The sequence below is a fragment of the Cibotium barometz genome, chromosome 39, assembly GCF_041138505.1.
Source record: "Cibotium barometz isolate CiBa-2024 chromosome 39, ASM4113850v1, whole genome shotgun sequence".
Lineage (NCBI taxonomy): Eukaryota > Viridiplantae > Streptophyta > Polypodiopsida > Cyatheales > Cibotiaceae > Cibotium > Cibotium barometz.
In genome coordinates, this window is record NC_141084.1 from 23,335,192 (window position 1) to 23,351,944 (window position 16,753).

The 16,753-nt window shown below is 37.0% G+C and overlaps 1 protein-coding gene across 1 annotated transcript in view; it reads left to right on the forward strand.

The window, feature by feature from the left end:
* The window catches only part of LOC147615887 (WD-40 repeat family protein / beige-like protein), a 136,005-nt gene extending 133,135 nt beyond the window's left edge, over nucleotides 1–2,870 (forward strand). Inside the window, exons 30-31 of the mRNA XM_086778506.1 lie at nucleotides 1,717–1,839; nucleotides 1,957–2,870. Coding sequence (XP_086634632.1) covers nucleotides 1,717–1,839; nucleotides 1,957–2,031 — 198 coding nt within the window. The 3' untranslated portion in view covers nucleotides 2,032–2,870. The remainder of the gene's footprint in view (nucleotides 1–1,716; nucleotides 1,840–1,956) is intronic.
* The last annotated feature ends 13,883 nt before the right edge of the window (nucleotides 2,871–16,753 follow it).

Below are 16,753 nucleotides of genomic sequence, written 5' to 3' on the forward strand. Positions count from 1 at the left end.
TCCGTATACACGTGCCCGTTTGTGACACAAAGTGAAGCTTGGGCTGTAAAAAGGCCACTCCTAGATGTGTAAGAGTCCACCAATTTCACATGCTTTTGTCTTTAAGTGTAAGCATGCCTTCTCATTCCTACCCTGGTGGTAAGAAAGACCATCACGTTGGTTTTATTGAGATTGACCTTAAGCTCTTTCCATCTGCAAAATACCTCAAGTGCATCCAATTGTTTCGGCAATCCCCTGATAAGGTAGAAATGGACACAATGTGATCCACGTACAAGAGGTTGGATATGAGTTTGGCCTAATAAAAACCTGGCCCCCTAGATCTCTTTATGAAATCAGCCACCTTATCGACATATAATCTATAAAAGGGCTGGATTCAAGGACAGCCTTGCTTCACCCAATGCTTCTTTTAATGCTATCGGACATTCCTTCCTTAGTTTTGACCATTCCTGTGACCACCTTGTAAACGTTCATTGCTGCCAAAACCAAAGCTGATGGGAAATTGAGCTCTTGTAGTTTTCTAGTATCAAATGATTAAGTTTGTTGTGCGGAACTGTTTCAAAAGCCTATCAAAAACAGCAATGCACTTCTTAAGATCGAGCATGTGAACAGCCCTAAAAGTAAAGATCTGATTCAAAGTGGATTAGATGCATCTAAAGCCAGCCTTCCCTCTAGCTCACGATTGAATACTCTCATAAAATTGCAAACCAAAGATTCAAGAACCAAGGCATAGATCTTGGTCATTGTGTGACTGACCATGATTGTCTGTAGTTGCTAGGCTCTGTGCGAATCTGGGATTCTGATTATTAAAGATAAGAACAATGGCATTAGAGAGAGAGAGAAGTAAATCTACAAAAGAGCCAAAGGGTCTATGAGATTAATAAGTGTTACAATAGTTCCTTGAATTAACCATATCATGGAAAAGAAAATGAAACAACTGGCTGCAAACATAATGATGATCTTATGAAAAGACAAAATAATCATGTGAGTACAAAAGTAGCCAGTAGCCACCTATAATGTGATCAATGTGAGGGTGCAACATCTTTTACCTCATATAGGTTCTCTATGTCGGCTCTCTATGTTACCTCCTACGGGGGAGCCTCCATGTGTATCCGAAGGATCTCATGGAGCTGGAGCTGCCATATGGATGGTTGCCTGGGTCGTGTGGGATGGGGAGGTCTGGTATGCTGCAGCTAATGTGTGTGTGTGTGTGTGTGTGTGTGTGTGAGAGAGAGAGAGAGAGAGAGAGAGAGAGAGAGAGAGAGGACACAGCATAAAATAGTCAAAAGATTATGTTTGGATGTTAATAATATGGATATCTTTTCCAAAAACAAAAAACAGAAGTGTGTAAGTAATAAAATAACTATGAAAAAGATGTGTATTACCTAATTATTATAAAAATTTGATATAAATTTTATTTTGATTCTTTATATTTTTTTGATATATACAAATTAATAATAAATTTGTTATTAATCATCATCATTCAAGTATATTTCTGAATAGTTATGATATTCTTTGATTATTTATATTTTTATGATATGAACAAATTAATAATAAATTTGTTTTTAATCATCATTCAAGTATATTTCTGAATAGTTATTCAAATATCAATGAACTTTTTTCAAAATCAAAGGCATCTCTTGTTACGTTACTTGTGTTTTTAATTTAACTCCAGTTTTGGCTTAGTTTCTTTGGCTTAGTATGTTGAATATTTTGCAGGCCTTGCATAAGTTCAAGCTGCACCCAGGTCAAGACGTGACAGCACTTGCTTTGAACAAAGACTCCACCAATCTGGTTGTATCAACTGCAGATGGACAGCTTTTTGTCTACACCGATCCAGCTGTAAGTACTCATATGGGAGTAGGCAATGAAAACTTTGATAAGATTTCAATATTAACATTTGGTTGTGCTGCCTTTTAATGAGTTTCTGCCTCTTTTCTCCTCTTTGTGAGAATGCAGTTGAGCATCAAGGTTGTAGATAGGATGCTGCGCCTTGGTTGGCAGGGAGCTGGGCTTGCTGTCCATATCTCTTGATACTTACAGCTACACAACAGGCATGTATCGGTCGTATCTCGTCTGGCTTAAAGAGAGCCGGAGCCGGCATGGCTTTGAGCAGTTGGCAGAATTACAGCACCTTGAATGGGAATGCCTGAAAGTGTCTTGGAGCAGTCGCAGTCTTTTTTGTGTGGAGTTTTTCCTATACAATGCATGAAAGAAATTTTGTGTGTGAATCAGTGGCAACCACGTATCAGGGCTATTTGCTTGAAATACAGCAGGCTGGGTTGCCGAGGGGAATAGCAACTGCAAAACTGAAACATAGCACAAAAAAGACACTCTAGCCAGATGGGTTTTTAGAAGTTCACATTCCGAGCAATGTGAATGAATGAGAAAGTGCTGGGCGGCATTCTTTCCAGCCTGTTGAAAGGTCTGGACTCTGATTATTTTGTACAATTTTGTTATACCATAGTTGAGAAGCCCAATATGGGGTTTTTTTGTAGATTTGCAAGACATGGTTTGGCTTGTCGTGGTCTTGTGAGTCATCAAGTCAGGGCCTCTTCCCTTGTTTACCTCCATTTTAAAAAGGGGATAGGGGAATGTGTAGTTTGGAGGTTTGGAGTATACCACCGCTCGTCTTTTTAGACCTTGTATTGCCACATGAGTCAGTTTTGTGTCCAACCAAGCGGATCTTTGAGAAGACCCTGCATACATTTTTTTGCCACCATATTAATTTGCATGTACTTGGAGAGACTGGTACTTAACACAAGTGAAATTATGCAAGCAGGCTGGCTATGTCAAGTGTCAAAACCCTATACATTTTGTACAAGGGCTGTTTAAGCAAGCACAATCAATTGTAATTTATGTTCTCTTTAAAATGCAAGCTTGTGAGTCAATTTTATGCCGATTGTTGAATTTATTCCATCCAATTGCTACCAAAGCTATTAAATTTTTGAGGCCCATGGGAGAAGAATTGAAGAGAGGAATTGTGGTATGTGGGAGAAAAACTGAAGAGAGTGGTCTGGAGGAAAAGAGATTGTATACTTGAAGATAATGATGATGAAGATCAAGCAGTCCGATGATGTTGGCCTGGTTAGATAGCAGTGTCGTGTGAGGAGACGAATGTGATGCATGCATGGGCTGGTCGACTGTGGATAATGAACACATGCACTCACTAAAAGGAAAAAAATATTATGATGTTTTTCCAAACTTATTTTTTTGGGAAATAGAATTTCTGGTTTGGGCGAACGGCTGTGGGTTGTGGGTCAAGCAAGCATTGCTCTAGTGAAGAACGGTGAAGATGAGTGGAAAGCGTGATGCTTCAATGTTTGAAAATAGTAAGTTGGATGGAAAAAAATTATAGACATCAATGTTTCAGCTTTAAAAAGACCTCTTTGGGAGATCACTACAAGGCTTAGAGATACGACCTTCAAGAAGAAACTAAAGGGGCTGGACGTCAATTGATAATAATGAGAAGTTTATCAAAGAGGAAGCAAGGCTTCAAGATGAGCTTCACCAAAGATATCGTAAAGCCAAAGGGTGGTGTGTGTGATTCAGTCTCTTAGTAGGAGAGTCTCTCTATGGGATTTCCTTCGTAATATCTATTAAGTAATAATCTCAACTTGATTGCTTTACATTGAAGCAAAATCTTAACAATTTGGAGATGAAAAGAAATGTGTCATAGTGATATCTTTCTATACAAAAAATCACAAAGAGAAATGATAAGAGGCGAGAAATTGAAGATTAAATTCTTGACGTGGATACTTCGAGAGAATAATTGAGAGGTATAGTGCTATCCAATTTATCTTCCTTTTGGTGGGAGAAGATGTGTCAAAGATGCTTTGCTAATTTCATAAGAAACTTGCTTCTCGTGGATTGTATCAACATATAAAAACATGAAGCCAAGTTTTACAAGATAAGTGCTTCATCAAGGACATGAAGTAAAACTTTTAAGGTTGTTGCTTGTGGAATGAAATGGTGGAAAGCTTTAGAAGCTTGATACTAACACGCTTGGTAGCTTCAAGGAATGACAAGGGTCAATTGTGGCATAATAGGTTTAGACATTCGAGCTATTACATTGGAAAGGTATGACTCTTAATCTTCCAAAATTCACAGTGAGTTTTGGTGTTTGTGAGCCATGCATGATAGAAAACAATCAAGCACACCACTTTCAAAGCATGAAGCATATTTGAGAAAACATGATTCATTGTAATATTTGTGGTCTCTTTTCAACACAATCTCGTGGGAGTTCATCATATTATGTAACATTTATTGATGTGACTACTCATAAAAGTGTGGGTGTGTTTTTTGAAGCACAAGTTGAGCACTCAAAATCTCAAAGCCAAGCTGGAGAATAGGTTGACAAGAGGATTAAGGCTTCGAGAATAGACATTGGAGGTGATCTAATTCAAGCGTACTTAATGATTTCTACAAGGAGCATAAATCCAACATCACTAAGATGGTACTTTAAGACCATTGAAGATAGCAAGATCAAAGATTAGTATATAAGAAGTGAGCAAGCCTCAAAGCATGACTTAGGAGCTTGTCCAAGTAAGACGATGAAAGAAGCCATGAATGAGGAGAACAACTCTATCTTGAAGAATGATACATGGAAGATTGTTTCAATCCCATTGGAAAAGAAGATAGTAAGAACCAAATGGTTTTACAAGTTGAAGTACAAATTAGATGGTAGTATCAATACAAACACAATGCAAGAAAGACCATGCAGAACCCTATGCTCTAGTTGTTTAATTTAACACAAGTCAAATAGTTTTGTCTTTACAGCAGGTTATGATTGGGATGTTGTTAAAATGGATGTTAATAGTGCATTTCTTAATGACTTCTTGCAAAAAGTGTAGATACAATAACCAAAGGGTTACATGATAGAAGGAAAGAAACATCTTTTTTGTAAATTGACTAATCTTAATATGGTTTGAAGTAAGTTCAAGTGCTTGGTGCTCAATGATTGATGAGTTTTTCTTAAAAATATATTTATTAGAATTAAGTGGAATTTAAATCTTTTTTATTTTTCATAAAGATAATTACATAGTGTATATCCTTGCATATGTGGATGATCGAATCATCATTTGTAGCTAGAATATCTTTATTGGAAAAGTAAAGTAAAGTCCTTTGAATGGATTTGTTATGAAAGAATTTTACATTATTGTCTTGGAATTAAATTTTGGAGATTATAATCAAGCATGTTGCTTACTTCATTAAAGTACATTAAGAAACTATTTGAAATATTGATTCACCATGCTAGAGAGTAACTCTGTTTTAGGAAATCAAGTAAAAAACTTTTAGCTTTTACACATGAATTCGCTTATTCCACTTTCTTAAGGCGTTGCTTGGAAAGTAACAAAAGGAATTGTGCTCTACTAAAGTGGAGTATAGTTGATAGACTAAGGTTAAGTCATAAGTATTAAATGAGATAAGTGATACGAAGATGCATGACTATCTTGTGTGGGCAGTCCAAGTGGTAAAACCCTACACATTTGATACGAGGATTATTTAAGTTAGCCCAAGCACAAGTAATTATAATTCATCTTCTTGGCTCTTTTTTATGTAAGTTGGTGAATTAATGTTATTTTAATTGTTTAATTAATTCATTTATTAATGAATTTATTTAATTTGAGTTGCTTCATTAGCCTTCCAATAGCTTTAGTGACACTTTACATTTTCTCCTATCTCTCTTTTATCACCACCTACTTAAACTACCTACTTAAACTAGCCTCAAAGCAAATTGTGCGCTCGACAGAGAAATATGGTGCTTTACAAATTAGGTTCATTAGACCTCTCTTTGATATAGTAGTTAGTGGTATGCTTGTGTTCTTAATTTGTAGATAAGGCGAGGAGAGTTGAGAAATTCTTTCAAGCAAAGACTTTCTCAACTCTCCTCTCCTTATAGTTTGTGTTATGCTGTGTTGTGAAACTTATCTACAAATTCACAGCACAAGCATACCACTAACTATAAGGAGAGGAGAGTTGAGAAAGTCTTTCAGCAGGAAAAGAACTCAATGTTCAAGCCCTCTCTCTCTCTCTATATATATATATATATACATATATATATACATATACATATACATATATATACATATACATACATATACATATATACATATATATACATATACATATATACATATATATACATATACATACATATACATATATACATATATATACATATACATATATATACATATACATATGTGTGTGTGTGTGTGTGTGTGTGTGTGTGTTTAGGTAGGGAACAACCCATGGGATAGACAGGTATGAAAGTTATGTAGCACTAGGGAGACAGAGTCAGAGGAGCACTACATACTTAGATGCCTAGTTCCACTACTAGATATGGGGACTCTCACCACTGTCTCTTCAAAGGGGCATTTGGGCCTTTGTCTCATAGGTGATGCATTACAACGATCAGCGATGTCTCTAAGACTATACATATACTAGAGATGAGGCACCATGAGACAAACTACTAAAGTAGCATCTTGAGAGGTAAGGTAATGCACATACATCTATCGCTATCTTTTTGGCCCCTAGGGAGCCATTAGGGGGCTTGGGATGTCTCTAATAGGGACACAATAATTTTCTCTTATCTCCTTCTAAACCAATCAGCACTTATGGACTATAGGAACCTTATAGGACTTGTAGTAAAATTATACAATTAATAAGAACATATTGAAGTAGTTGGAGTAGTAAAACAATCTTTTTTGGCCCCCAAGGAACCATTCATACTATTGGTGTCATTTTTCTCGCACTAAATCAAATCTATTTGTTTTTTCTTTTGAATTGCTTCTCTTGCATAAAACACATGCTTGTTAAGCTTTTTTATTTATCCTTTCCATGTTTCTTTCACTCTCATCCTATTTCATTAGAACGAGGCCTTCCAATTCTCCTACTTGCATAAAAAGAGATATATGAAACTACTCTTAGTGGTGTTGAGAATCAAGCAAGAGGGTCTTGATCATATGCAGAGCCTCACGTCCTTTTTAACTCTGAAGATACAACGAGACAATGGGATCCCTTTATGGGAATGTGTGAATGCATTTTAGAATTTTTCATGCATTATTTGAATTGGTAGCTTAGAAGCATGCAAATACAACAAATTTTTTTCAAACAATGCATGAATTATCTGATTTTTTCTTTTTTTTAAACAATCGACATCTCCTAAAAGGGTTTCTCTAATTATGGGCGATACTTTTCACATCCTTCTAATCTTAGAAGTGTAAGAGATTTGCTCATGAGGATGGGTAAAGGTTTCCCTTGGCACAAAATTCTGTAAAGGGAGGTGTAGCTTGCGTAACTCCTCTTTGAATTGGGAACCTTTGAATTATTATATATAAAAGCATTTAATACTCCACTCACTTGTTATTTCTAGTGGGTGACGCAGATGTGCTCTATTTTGTGAGGCCCCCTTTATGAGAAGTAGTCATTTTGTGATGAGCACTTGGGCACCCGTAGTTACATCCAAGAGTGGCCAGATGGTTAGAACATGACTTATGTAGAGTTGGTACTCTACTGAGTAGGATGCATGCTTATGTTGGCTATGTAACCACATTAGTGAATGCTGGGGGGACAAAAAACTGAAAACTACTGGTAGAGTTCTGGGTCTATCCCCTTTATGTCCATGCAACTCCATACAAAGACATCCATTATCTTACACATTAGTTACTACAAAAGATTCATAACCTTATTCGCTGACGTAGCAAGACCCTTGTACAGACTATTGAGGTCATTGTTAAATGAATAGATAAGTGTCAGAAAACCTATGACACTCTCAAGAAAGCCTTAGTAAGTGCACCAATCCTAAGATCTTCCAACTAGGATATTATCTTCCATATACACATTGAGGCTTCAACATTTGCAATTGGCTATTATTTGCCCAACCAAGAGAGCATAACATGGATTATTATGTTAGCTTTAGAGCTACCAATTAAATGACGTTGATGAATAGAACTACACCTCCATACTAGAAAGAGAAGGGCTCTCAATGGTCTACGTTGTAAAGAAGTACCACCATTATTTTTTGGGAAAAAATTCATGTTTTTTGTAGACCATTAAGTGCTTCCTTACTTGGTCAAGAAGCCTTACGTTGCAGGAAGGATAACCCGTTGGCTTTTAATCTTTTGCTAGAGTTTGATTTCACTGTGATTGTGGAAGGTCTCACAATATATCCATGTTGACCACTTGTCATACATCGGTAATGGAGAACCACTAGTCGAAGTGGAGGGATGAACTACTTGATGCCCCACTATTCAAACTCTACATTGTTCTAGAATGGGCTAAAGAGATAGTCCATTATTTGGCAAATGGTCTTTTCCAAGAGAGACCTCTTAACCAAGATAGAGCACAAAGACTTATTAAAAAGGCAATCCCCTACCAATTGATAAGCTAGGCCAAGATGAATTATGAGGCAATGTTATTATGAATTTAAATTTATCCATGTACTTAAAAGACAAGCCCACTCTGCCATGGTGCAGCTGGTAGATATTTCTTAGTAGACACCACTCCGGCATGGCTAGTTGGACATTTCTTGGCAAACACCACCACTAAGAAAGTCCTAATAGTAGGGTTATAGTGGCCTACCTTGTTTGGAGATGCAGCATAATTTGTAACAAGTTGCTGACGACGATGAATATTAGTGTTTTGTTAGGGTTCACAACCACGACAAAATGCCCTACATAATTTGTAAAAGGCTATGATGAATGTCAATGTTTCTTTAGGATTTGCAACTGCCATGACAAAATGCCCCTGCACGCGATAGTTTCCTTGTAGATATTTAAGAAATGGAGTATTGACTTCATCAGCACCAATTAGTATAGCTGTTTGAAGAACTCTAGCACATTTTGTCATTGTCGCTCTATGGACTACTTTACCAAATGGGTTAAGGCTCGTGCTACCACACCAAAGGCAGATGCATCCGAATTCTTTTATGAGAATATAATTGCTAGATTTGGGTGCCCACTCGAACTAGTAAATCCAAAGGGATTTTTACTTTATCAATGATGTGACAAAGTTCCTGTTAAGCAAATTCATGGTAGTACACTGCAAATCCTCACCCTATTAACTCCAGGCTAATGGCGAGATTGAAAGCACCAACAAGATTATCTATGCTATCCTGAGCAATATTTGTTCGATACAATATAAGATATACCTACATCTAGACTCTCGTGTCTAGAATCACGTCTTATGTCACTAGGCTCACGTATCTAGACCCACGTTTGTTTTCGTCAGACTCTGAGAGCTGGTTTAGCCTAGTTTTTGAGATTTTTTGAACTTGATGAGGAGTGATTAAAGATCCTTATCCTAGTTAATGGTAGTTTTACAAGTAAGGGTCCTAATCCTAGTTAATGGTAGTTTTGTAAGTAAGGGTCCTAATCCTAATTAATGGTATTTTTGAAAGTAACTCAGTATTGTTATTATTTTTTAATTACTTTTATTGGACTTTCATACTCCTAAGCTACCAATTCAAACAATGAAATGCATGCATTTTTTTAAATGTTGGATTTACATACTCCTAAGCTTCCAACTCAAACAGGGCCCAAAAATAATTACAAATTTATAATCAGAGGGAACAAGGACTGGATGCTAGAAGAGCCCTAGGAAAGAAGTCAAACCTTGAGGGGATGCAAGTCCTAGACCCAAAAATCCAAGATAGGGATAAGAAGAGTTGGCAACACAAGCCCTAGCCCTAGCACAAGCCTTGGAAGAGGGGGATACCACCTCCCTCTAGAGCCAATCTGGGAGTATCCAAAGGAAGAACGAGAAAGACGAACCATCATGGGCTAGTGAAACCCAACTCTGGAAAAAGAAAAAACATCAAAGGAAAAACTTTACATAAAGGAGGACATCAAAAAAATGATAACAAATCCCAATTTCCTCGTGTACACACAAACATTACTATTACAAGGGCGAGAGAGATTTCCCCAGGGTAAGATACATTCCTCTCTCAAGTCCTATAACTTTGTTAAATGTTCCTTCTTCATGGACCTCTTTTCTCGCATATTTTGCCTATCAAGTTGCCTTTTGAGATAGACATCATTTTTATCTTAATACATAACTTCTAGAGTGTTCCAAGTGAGCATGGAGACTCTACAAGAGTGAATGTGCAAAACAATAGACCTTTTAAGTGACAAGGCAATTAATGCCAAAGCTTAAGCATCATAAGAATCCCATCTTCTTTGTTTAGTAGTAATTTGAGGAACTTGTTATTAGATCTATTGGCCCTAATACCTTTGAGGAGTAGTAGGAGAAATTGTGGTAGGATGGTTGTCACTCACCACACTGACATGCCCCATAAGCCTTTTGTAATAACTGCATAGGGAGTAATTTGACCTATCTAATTTATCCTCTTTGGAAAGAATACCAAATGAATCATTTGCAGAGTTATGGCCATAGCTCACTATTGGAGAATTTGAGAAGAAAAGATGCTAAAATAAAGCTTGACTTGATAATTTGCTCTGTTGAACTCACTGAAAAACTACTATAAAATCTTAGTTGGATCTCCAATTTGAGGCTAAAATAAAGTTTGAACTTATAGGCTGGTGTTGAACTCACACTGGAAAACTACAGTAAAATCTTAGTTGGATCATCAGTTTGAGGCTCTAATCTGATGATTGGAGATTAAGAATCGACAATTGGACTACAAGAGGAATTGTTGATTTGACTCTTGGATTGCTAATTAAAGAAGGTGAAATCAAACAGTTATAGAAATGGACGCTCGGAGAGGTATGATCAAACAATTGGAAAAATCTTGGATCAATGACTAGACTTAAGGCTCCAATCACCCCCAATAATCAAGTCATCCACATAGATTATGATGACCACAAGGCCCCTATCACTCTTTTGCACATAGAGTGAATGATTAGCATCTGCCACATGAAAGATAATGGTGATAAGATATTGTGCTATCTTATCATGCCATGCTTTAATGGTGAAAGCATAACCTTTGGCAACCAATATTGCTTTATATCTGCTAATTCTTCCATCTGAGTTGTGCTTGGTTTTATACACCCACTTGCATCCAATAGTCTTCTTGTCCTCAAGCAATGACACCAAGTCCCAAGTCTCATTTGCATCCAATGCAACCATTTCTTCATCCATGGCTTTCTCCCAAAATAAATTCCCAAAAGTTTCTTCAAAACATGTGGATTCAACATCTTACACAACTTTAGTCATATATGCATAATGACGAGTGACATAACCATCATATGTCAATTGACAACAACAGGTTTTCTAGTGATCATGAACTACGTTGTCCATGATCACTACCTAGAATTTTTGCATCTTCTCTTGCCTTTCTTACACCAGGTGTTCTAATAGTTGGAATCCCAATCTCATCATCAAGGCCCTTCTCCGAGCCACTAGACTCTCCATCAACAAAAGAATGCCCTGCAGAAATGTCAGGCATACCAAGAGGCTCACCAACCTTCTCTTTACCTTTTTGTGATGTACCAACTGCATTTTTAGGACTAGTATTTTGAGGGAGCCTTCCACTCCATGGTCTATCAAACCCAATAGCAAAGGACTCTCTAGGTCCACTTAATGATGACTATGATTGCTGACTTGCATTCTGTGCAATCACATTTCCAATTACATATCAACTCCAATGACATCTTTCTCAGTAGCATACCAGCTACTACTGATTTTATCAAACACATCTCTGCTTATCCTCAGCTCACGTCGTGTAGTAGGGCTATAGCATCTATATTCCTTTTTATGAAGGAAATATCCAATAAACACATATTTTTTTGTCTTTGGATGTAGCTTTGTACGTAACTCATCTAGCACATGCACATAAGTTATGCATCCAAAAACTTTCAAGTGAGACAAATCAGGTTTCTTGCCCCACTGAATTTCTCCTCTCATGTTACATCATGTATGGCTACAGTAGGAGTCATGTTCATGATATAAACTTCTATAGAAAAAGCTTTAGCCCAGTAGCTATCCAACATATTCTTCTCTATCATCAATGCTCGCGCTATCCCTACAATGTGCCTGTTTTTTTGCTCCAACAACTCCATTTTGCTGCGGAGTGTATCTACATGTAAACTATCTCTAAATGCCGTTCTTTTATAAAAAATCAGAGAATTCATTGGAGAAGTACTCTCCCCCCCCCCCCCCCCCCCCCCCCCATCTGACCTTAGGCACTTCACATGCTTCCCTGTCTACTTTTCAGCCACCATCACTCTGAAATTTTGAAAATGAGTGAAAACTTCCCTCTTCTCCTTCATGAAATACACCCACACTTTTCTTGTGTGGTCATCAATGAATGTTACATAATACCTATAGCCACCCATAGATGTTTTTTGCAAGACCCCATACATCTTAATGCAAAACATCTAGTATATCCTCACATTTCTATCATGTGAAAATACATGCTTTGTCTGCTTTCCAAATTGGCATGGTTCACATACTTTCTACACACCATCAACCTTAAACTTAGGCAGCCCTGTCACAATTTCTTCAGTCTGCATAGACTTCATCCTTTGCACATTTACATGTCCAATTCTCTTATGCCAAATGTCTATATTTGCAGCTTTCACTTTAGGCATATTTATATCTAGTGTGAACATTCTACTCACTCTATTGCCTTTTGCAACCAACTTACACTTATCTTTAAAGTCTTTGATATAACAACCATCAGGGTTAAAGCACACCTATAAACCCTTCTTAATCATCTGGCCAACAAAAATCAGATTCTTTGTAATATTTGGAACATGAAGTACATCTATAAGGTTTTTCATCTTACCATCCTACATAGATAATGGCACATTTCCAAAATGGGCGATTGGATGAGTAGTATCATCCCTTGTTTTAACAAAACTTGGATTTTTAAGATTTTTCATATCCTTGATGGCTGGTTATGTGGTTCGAAGCACCTGAATCTATATACCATAAATCATCATTGCATGCGAATACATCATTTTTTGACACAGCATTAAGCACATGCTGCATAACAAATAACCTTTCATTGTCTTTATTACTTTTGACTAGAGAATGCATAATTATTTTGCTGCACTTTTTCACTTCTCATGTCGTTTTGCTTCTTATCGCAATCTGCCTGCATATGACTAGGTTTGCCACAGTAAAAATAGTCTTGAGTATCACTTTGCTGCCTTTGCTAATTTCCAGGTTCTCTTTGACTCCCCTGCCTTTGAACTGGCCTCTTCCACCTATGTGTTATTTTTGTGATTCATGGGACTATTGTTGTTGCTAACCATAATTTTAATTACCTATTCGGCCACCACCTTGGCCATGGCCTTGGTCTCTACCTTGTCCTCTACCTGCACTTATGTAGAAGGCGTGTTGCTCTGAATTGCCTTTGTTTTGTGAAGAATGGTCTTCACCCAAACTCTTTTCTTCATTGACACCCAATCTGTAAAGTTTGGAATGTTCTCCCAAGTCTGAATAGATGTCTTGAATGCCTTGTATTGTGGCGTGAGACCACGTAGACATGCTTTCACCTTATCATCATCATCAACAGAAACACCAATAGATGCAAGGGATTCCACAATGCCTTCACAGACATGTTTTTCTTCTCCATAGTATGAAGCTCATTCTTCAACTGAATCTTTCGTGCCTTGGTGTTAGTTTTGTACAACTTCACCATCGTGTCCCATGCCTCCTTGGGTGACTTGGCATCTTGTATATCTCCTTGATTCCAATCCTTGTATTCTTTTACATTTGTAGTAGTTGGATTAATCTCAGGTATCTCTGGTGCCTCCTCATGTTCACCTTCAATGTAGTCCTAGTAGCTTTTCCCACCATAAGAAATTTGTTAATCTAAACCTCCAAGCATGGAAGTTGTTCTTGTCAAGCTTCTCTAAACAATTTGGTTAATTCCATCATTTGACGTCTTTTCTACAACACAAACTCACCAAAAATAGCACTCTTGTTTGATTTGTACAAACTGATGTATTCTCTACAACAATACTATATTGCACCCAAACTGTCATAAACCAGTGACCTCAATTTGTATACATACACCCAATATAAGACCTCTTTGCATTACACAGTGTCAGCACACCAAACGCCCTTCCTGCAAATCCAAAAACAGAAGAGTCTTCTCATACAAGCTTCCCAAGCCATAAAAACTTCATGATAATTTATTCACATAAGCATTAGCTTCTTGTACAAGCCCCTTACCCATAAGCATTATTAGCATACCAAATGCCAGGTCCCACATGGATAATCACCACATATATATATATATATATATATATATCATATAATCCCCTTCCTGATGAGCATTATTAGCATACCAAATGTCGAGTCCCACCTCGGGGGGTTCACCTAAAAATATATAAGTATACCACGTGAGTTCAAATGAAGGGGTTTTTTAATTCACAAATTTAAGGTAAATTTACATAAGGGGCTTTTTTAATCGATTTTTAAAAAAAAAACCGTAAGTCCATAAAGAAAAGGGGTCATTTTATTCAATGAAAAGTTTACAGGTAAGGGGTTTTTTTAATACCCCTTGAACACACATGATACATAGGGTTCCTTAGTACTGCACCCCCTAAGAGTCCCACATGGATAATCACCACATAAACATATCATACATCGTAATAAAGAAGATTTAATAAAAGATTTTTTTGTTATTACATCTCCCTCAAAGAAAAATGGAACTCTATCCTTAGAGTTTACCTACAAGATCTGGGTATCATTTTTACCATGCACACTTTTCCAAGTAGCATTAAGATGCCTCATATAAGCCATTGCCTTTTTGAAGTGTCTCCTAGGTCCTTTGAACTAGAATATCCAAAACTTATGGATACAACATAAGCTCTCTTTGTAAGCTTTCATTATAGCCATTGCACATCTCTAAGTCTTCATTCATTAAACCCATTGTTATCACATCTACAATAACATCCATGTGATCTTCATCAATATGTATAACGTCCCCAAACCATAGACATGTCTTCATGGGAGAATAATATTTCATCATAACTTCCATAGTGAGTGTGCTAAAAAACATACATTATCTTTCTCCTTTTTCTTTGTAAAATTTTTCAAAAGCATGCATGTCCATCTGTTCTTTCACAACCATCACAATGAGGTCCACAAATTCTTTCCTCATAGCATTATCATAAGCACAACCATCATCCTAATCATGAATATTGTTTTCATATGCAAATCCAATTGTTAAAATGTAAAAGTCAAAAGTCAAAAACACCAATCATATCATTCATAAATCCAACATCACCTTCCAAACATTTGTCACTATTAAGGGAATCACATTTATCATCACTATCATAGATTTGTTCTAGCCCTCTTTCCACACCCTACCATTGATTTCAAAGAGATCACAAGGAGAAACACTCTCAATGTGAGCACACATGTTGGTAATTCTTGTTCCTTGTGCCAAGAATACCTCCTTTGAAAAATTTCCACAAGATATGGTTGTAATCAAGCCTTCATTGTCGTATGTTCTCAAAATTGCTTGCATATTGGAATCATGTCTCCATGATCTCCATGCAATACAACATCCCAAGTAGATTCACCTGCTAATCTTGCATCTTGTACTTGAAATTATTCGTGAACCACCTTAATATTCTCCTCTATATATCAGAGCTAGAACCATATTCGAAGTGACCACTTTCTTCTTTTGTATCAATCACATTAATAAAACCAATAACCAAGGCATCCACAATATTACAATCACACGTTTCCCATTAAACATCCAATGGCATGACATTACATCTATTACTTTGCATTCAATAGCATGTCCATCACAAATATCCACAATAAGCTTTCCATTTTCTTCCTTGCTATACAATTTCTCTTGGCACCCATAATAAATGTGAGAAATACTAGGAGGACTACGATTTCTTACCATGTTTCTTGCACATTTGCTTGCCTTGAGGGAGGCCTTCTCTCATGATATTGTAGAAGTCACAATTTGTCTATCCTTACCGTGAGTTGAGATATGACCACGTGCACTGAGACTTGGTTGCAGTTCATTTACAGTAACCACTTTAGGAGCATTAGAAGATGGTGGAACCATTGGTGCAGGAAAAAGTGGTAATACTTGAGGCTTTGGTTGATTTTCATCTTGGTTCTCAAGCCTAAAATAGTGCTATTTAAGGCCCCAACTAAGCCTTTTGCACCTTCATACTTGACCATTTGTTGTATCCTAGGCTTCAACCCAAAGATGAATTACTGCAAGATCACTCATCAATCCCTACCATATGGTTGATGAGGCTACCTTGACCCCACCTTTATGCCAATGGCATTAAATACACTCTCTCAACTTGGTGGTTCATTCACCATAACTCTTCACAGAATCAATCCTTTGAGAAAGATGTGAATCTCAATTAGTAGTTGATCATACTTCTTATCATGTAAGAATTCATTCAATTTTATGCCAATGGCATTAAATACACTCTCTCAACTTAGTGGTTCATTCACCATAACTCTTCACAGAATCAATGCTTTGAGAAAGATGTGAATCTCAATTAGTAGTTGATCATACTTCTTATCAGGTGAGAATTCATTCAATAACTTATCCCAATCACTCAACACTTCTTCCTGTTGCCATTTTACCCACTTAAGAACTATTCCCTCTAAAAATAAAGGTAATAACTCCACCCATTCTGTAGACTTCCTATCCCCATTACCAATGCAAGCCCTTTTAAACTCTCGAAAGGTAAGATTTTGGATCTTCCCCAGAGGTACCATAAAAACACAAGAAAATTCCCCATTGTGGCTTAAGAAAGTGACTTAAAGAATGTATGTGGATTGTAAGAGAAAG